We start from the raw sequence: 6,000 nt of genomic DNA, 5'->3' as shown, positions 1-6,000 counted from the left end.
ACAGAGGAGAACATAGACATGACTGGCAAAGGCACTGTTTTAGAACATAAGTATAGATTTTTGAGAGCCTTTAGCAACTTTCCAGGAACATCCTCACACCCCTTCCACTTTGATAACTAACACATTTCAGTGTAGTTTCAAAGGAAGTCTTCAGGCCTACTCTTCCCCATCATTTTTAACCCTACACTACAACTCCATGTGATGTTTAACGTCATTATAAACACAATCTGGATGAATATACAATCACTATCTTAGATAATGGATAAAGATCCAATAAATATAAAATCTATCTTTTTTTGACTTTTTATGCTTTGCCTTCTTAAAAAGATATTTATTTATGACTAAGCAATTATACATTTTTTTTGTGTATTCCTTATGCTGTGTCTTTTTTCCCAGACTTTTAAAAATTTTAATTCCAGTAAATATACAGTGTTATATTAGTTTTGAGTGCACAGTATAGTGATTTAACAATTCTATACACTACTCAGTGTTCATTGTGATAATAAAATCTATCTTTTATTTAAAATGAGGCATATTCTGAAATACCACAAAGTCAAACCCTGAGAAGAAGCTGCCCCATAAAAATCACTTGTTTTACAACAGAATATAAGTGACTGCTCTGTGATTGAAAAAACAGCAAACAAAAGCAAAGAATGCTTATAAATAATTGGAAGTGTTCAAATTCATTTGTTATTCTAAATTAAAAAAAGGAAAATTCTTATGTTTTATCATTTTGGAAAATCAGTCAACTATGAAATAATACCTCAATATAAAAACAGACATATCAGGAGGGAAGCTATATATAGGGTACATAAGACCTCTCCATACTACCATCACAACTTCTTGTGAATCTAAATTTGAAAATAAAAAATTAACAAAGCATATCTGAGGTGCATAAACACAGACCAAACACATTGGCCTGAAAGATTACTTAATCAATGGGGAATTTGGTGGTGAAATAAGACAAAAAACTTAAAACAATGAAATCCAAAGTGAAATTTTATAATAGAAGTAATGTACAATCATGGAAATTTAAAGCATCAGGTTCAACTAATGGCTCAGGTCTACCACCCACTTGCTGGATGACCTCGGACAACATCACTTAATCTTTCAAGACTACTGTGAAAAGTAAGTAAGATATATGAAGTAAAGTTTGTAAACTGTAAAACCTTGTACAAATGCTAGCCATTAATTCAAATTTCCCACCCTTAATTCCTTTCAATGGAACAAGAACGCAGTTCTTTCAATGGAACAATTCTTTCAATGGAACAAGAACGCAGTTTAAAAATGGTATTCAAACAAAGAAATACAGCAACTCAGTTTATTACATGCAGATTCTTCTGCATTGTTGCTAACAGTTCACTGGTCCAAAATTACTAAAATATTTAAAAAACTATACATTATGTAAACAAAACATAAATAAGACAGCATAGTTCTTTGTACATATAGTTTAGTACAGGTTGTTAGGGATTTAGGAATATGTACAATTTTACAACATGGACTGCATTTTCACAATGCATAAATATATGTGTGTGTGTGTATACACACACACACATACATACATTTATTTATATTTTTACAGAAAACAAAAACAAGATTTCACTAATGACACAGAATACAATATTGTTGATACACACTGCCATAGTCCAAGTTCAAGAAGAAACATGTCAATTCAAGTGTGCAAAGAGCTAGCCTACTACGAACTAGTGAAACTTGACTTTGTCCAATCTATGCAATACAGACAGGTAGATTCTGTCTATTTTAAACAACTTTGGAAAACATACTCATACCAATGAGTTAAATGGAACAGATCTTTTTCTCCCAAAGGAAACAAAGCCTTGTTGCAAGCTAATGAAAAGATACATTAAAACACACAGAACTATGTATAGTATGTTTTCAACAGTATAATAAAGTTAAAATGTTTATGGGAGTCAAAACAATGCCCCATTATTTAAAAACTGGCTCATTTAGTCTAAATTCAGGATGCAGCTGTGTTGGGCTTCTCTAAGTCAGATGAGTGAAAAGCGGGGAAGACAGAGGCAGGATTTCGACTAGCAGATACAACAATTTGAGAGAGAGAGGAGGAGAGAGAAGAAACCTTAGATGCTGGAGGATTTATGGTATTCAAAATGGCTCCTTCTGGGCTAACCAACAATTTTTTGACTGATGTGTCCAGATGAAATACTGATGTGCTACTTGGCAGTGGAGGATTAGTAGAACAAATGGCAGAAACCAAAGATGTCTTAGCCAAAAGAGTAGCTGGAGGAGACTTAATTACTGAAGCCAATGACACTGTTGGTGCGGGAAGTGGAACAGACACTTTAGCAGTTGTGTTTATGATCTGTGATGTTGTATGTACTGTGGGTAGAGGACTGACATTCCCAAGAGAGTTTATAATTTTTGTAGAACTTCTTAGAGAATGCTTCACAGGTTGCCCACTTAAAGAATTATTTGATGCTAGTGTGATCTGGGCAGGGTTATCTACTGATAAAGCCGGAAGGCCTTGGCCACTGTTAAGAACTAAGGGAGGTCCATATTTTGGATTAGTAGATATAAGAAGAACATGGCTACCAGCTCCAAGACCTTGTGGTGGGACAATAAACCGGGTTCCATTAATCATGATCTGAGTACCAGGTGCCAAAGGTGTACTGGTGTTGATGACTATTTTTTGAATATAAGGTTCACTGAACTGACCCCCTATCACACTATTCACATTTGATGGTGCTGTAGCAGTGTGAATGGCAGAGCCACCAGGAGCAGAACTGTAACTTGAGGTTGATTTTACTAAAGCAGAGGACATTTGCTGGTTTGGCAGAGAAGCAAAATTGGAAATATTAATTACTTTACCTAGACTTTGTGAAAGGGATGGCAATTCAGTTTGAGGTTTATTTGTGTTTATATTTGTTGGCACTGTAGTTAAAATCCCTGGTGACTGAATCTGGACAGAAGTCCGAGATTGTCTTTTAGAAAGAGATATAGAACATGTGGCTCCTGGTACAGTTGCCACTTGTGGAACTGTGTTGATTATTTTAGGGGATACAGTCACAGGTGTAGGTAAGGCAACAGTAACAGGGATCTGCAAAGCTGATGTTAAACATTTAGGAGACACTGTTGGTTGTGTAGTTGAAATCAGAACAGATGATGCAAGATGTCCTGTTTTCACAGTTGATATAGCCACAGTGTTTCCGAGATTTGACGTGCAAAGTCTATTTGACAAAATAGGCATAATTCTTGAAGAGGTATCATTTCCACTGACTAAAACAGGAGGTCGTGTCCCAACGGAAGCAGAGGCTGAGGTCACTGAAAGAGAACCCAAAGACACGTTTGCTCCTGTTACTGAAAACATGTTTACTGCTCTTGTTGCAGAAACCATTGATTCATTAAGAGGAGTAATATTTTGACTCACAAAACTTGAGCTTACTGGAATTGAATTACTACTTGTTGACAATGGCAAAACATAGCCCTTGGTACTTTTTTCTTCTCCTTTTGGGGTTACATTTTGCAATATGTTAATTGATGGTATAGGTGGCACACTGCCTGAAGTGTTTACAATTGCTTGACCTATGTTTAGTCCAATTTTCACATCTTTTATCTGAGATACAGTTGGTGATGAATTTATTTTTATTGGTGCTCCCACTGTTGATGGAATTAGTACTATCTGGGGTTGTTCTGGAGTCTTAACATATGTTTTACTCAAGGGGGGAGAAAGAGTTTGTTTTAATGGTTCTGCCACAATAGTTGGAGTTGAAGTGCCACTGGGAATTGGAGCATTAATAAAAACTAATTTCTGGGCAGAAACACCCGTAGATGTTGGTGCAGGTGTCACATTAATTGCAGTTCCACTGCTAGAAGAAAGAACAGATGGAGCTGACACCAGCATAAGTTTGTGAACTGCAGTTGCACTGATCACATCGCCATTTGTTGCTGCTGTTGCTTCTGATCTTGTAACAGGGAAACTTTTTGTGAAATAATCTCCCTGTTGTTTATTTGGAGTATGAATAACATTCGTACTGGTTTGTCCAAAATTTCCTGTTGATATACTAATTACATTTACTGAATTATTTGCTGTTGATGATAGTAGAGTGCCAGAAGAAAGAGAGGACTTTAAGGGAGAAGGCGGCATATGTGAAGCTTTATCTATCATGTGGCCCAAATTACCACCGCAGGAAGACTGGCCTAATGTAAGCTTGAGATTCTTTCCCACTGATGGATTAAAGCCAGATGGAATGGAATCAGAAGTTGATGTTTGGCTAAAAGATGGGAGACTAGATGTAGTAGTCACTCCAACTGAGGGTGAAAAAACAGAGGATGATGAAGTTGTTGATTTGGGTACCAGAAATGCCTGAAGCTGAGGAGCAAAAGTGAAAACTGAACTTGAAGATAAGTTATTGGGTGAATTTTGATCTGGACTGGTCTGTACTTTTACAACTCCAGTGTTCCCACCTCGTGTCCTAACAAGAATTGACTGTGAATCTCTTATACACACAGTTTTCAGTTCTTGCTTTACTTCAGAAGAATCAGGAGTTTGTTGTGCAAAAGAGTTGAGGGAACTACCAGGATTTGTAGATCCACTTAGTGTTGTTGCTGATAACAGAGGCTGAACTGTTGAGGAAATGGTGGATGAAACAATGGGCTGGGAAAATGTGGCTGCTGAAACTGCATTCTTGACTTTTCCTGACTCACTCTGGCTAGTCTTAACTGGTGGTGTTAATAAATTACTTATGGAGGTTACAGGTGACAAAGGTTGTGGCCTATCACTATTTGACAAAGGTGTAATTGTCCTATTGAAAAGTATATTAGGTAGCTGGGTAGAAACAGTTCCTGCTGAGCTGACAAGAACTGATGCTAAAGAAGAGTTTACATTTGTTGTCTGTAGGAAAGATGAACAAGGTTGTTCTGTACTTTTCTGTTGAAGTGGCGGTACTTCTTTTGCAACTGCTTTCCCTTCCTTGTGCTGAATCACAAAATTCTTAGGCAGAATGAGAACCTGTTGCATGATTTTTTCTCCTGTTTTAGAATCTAGCACAGGTTGCATCTGAATCTTTACAGAGCTGTTATGGAGATCTATGGGCAACCACTGGCCACAGGGCACTTTGTATACCATTTGTAAAGGACCTTTTGTACTGGTGTGGCAGGTCAATGCTGGCTTTATAGGACTTGCTTCTGGAGGAGATATAACTGGTTTTTCCAAAGCAGGAGCAGTTCTACCTGTGGAAGGGGGCAGTTGATTTGTTAAGGTCACTTTGTTCCCAATATTCTTTGCAAGCAAGGCCTGAATAGGTTTGGTCCCTTTCTGGAGAATAGATACTGGTGTTGAATCCACTGAGGCAAACGACTCTGGAAACAGTGGCTCTGTAGGCTTGAATTCATTCAAATAGTCAATCTGCACCTCACCTTCTGCATTCTCAACTGTTGTCTCATTTGTGCTTAACTTTGCTTTCTTCCTTGGGGAAAGATCTTTTGTGCTATCATCCACATAATTAGTTTGTTTTGACTGTCGTTTAAGTGTTTTAGGCAGTATCTTTGCAATATCTTTAGAAGGCAATTCCTTTTTCAACAACTTGCTTCTGGCCATAGGAAAATCTATTTCAGACAGTTTCATGTCATCTGAAAATTATAAAAGCAAACACTGTGTTTAAATAAAACAGCAACTGAATAGCAATAATAAGACCAATTATAAAAAAGCAAGTCAATCTTTGAACTGGAACTTTATTAAGAAATCTACTACAGGGTGATTTCAAAGTCTCAGCACCCTGATTGGAAAATTAAGGTAAGGTGATCTTTGACATGGCAATCTTGATAGCACAACCCATTCCCAACTATGTATTAATGACAGAATTTTTTTTTGTTCAAACTCTGCTAAGTCTGCTGCAATACAAACACAAAGGAAAATTTACATCTCTTAAAGAGATACTCAGGCCAGCAATTAGAGCTCAGAATTTAGATCTGAAAAGGAATACAGTCTAGTTCTTTTCTTCTAGATAAGGAAATCATGAAATC

The 6,000-nt window shown here is 37.0% G+C and overlaps 1 protein-coding gene across 3 annotated transcripts in view; it reads right to left on the bottom strand.

Annotated features, from left to right (window-relative positions):
• Positions 1 to 1,307: 1,307 nt before the first annotated feature.
• The window catches only part of KIAA2026 (KIAA2026 ortholog), a 129,847-nt gene continuing 125,154 nt past the window's right edge, over positions 1,308 to 6,000 (bottom strand). For all 3 annotated transcript variants that reach the window (XM_058695431.1, XM_058695429.1, XM_058695430.1), the window contains one exon: positions 1,308 to 5,607. In XM_058695431.1, the coding sequence (XP_058551414.1) occupies positions 1,979 to 5,607 (3,629 nt within the window). In that variant the 3' untranslated portion in view covers positions 1,308 to 1,978. The remainder of the gene's footprint in view (positions 5,608 to 6,000) is intronic.

This window comes from Neofelis nebulosa, chromosome 12 (genome assembly GCF_028018385.1).
Source record: "Neofelis nebulosa isolate mNeoNeb1 chromosome 12, mNeoNeb1.pri, whole genome shotgun sequence".
In the NCBI taxonomy this organism is placed as follows: Eukaryota; Metazoa; Chordata; class Mammalia; order Carnivora; family Felidae; genus Neofelis; species Neofelis nebulosa.
This window is presented reverse-complemented; position numbering and strand designations above follow the sequence as displayed.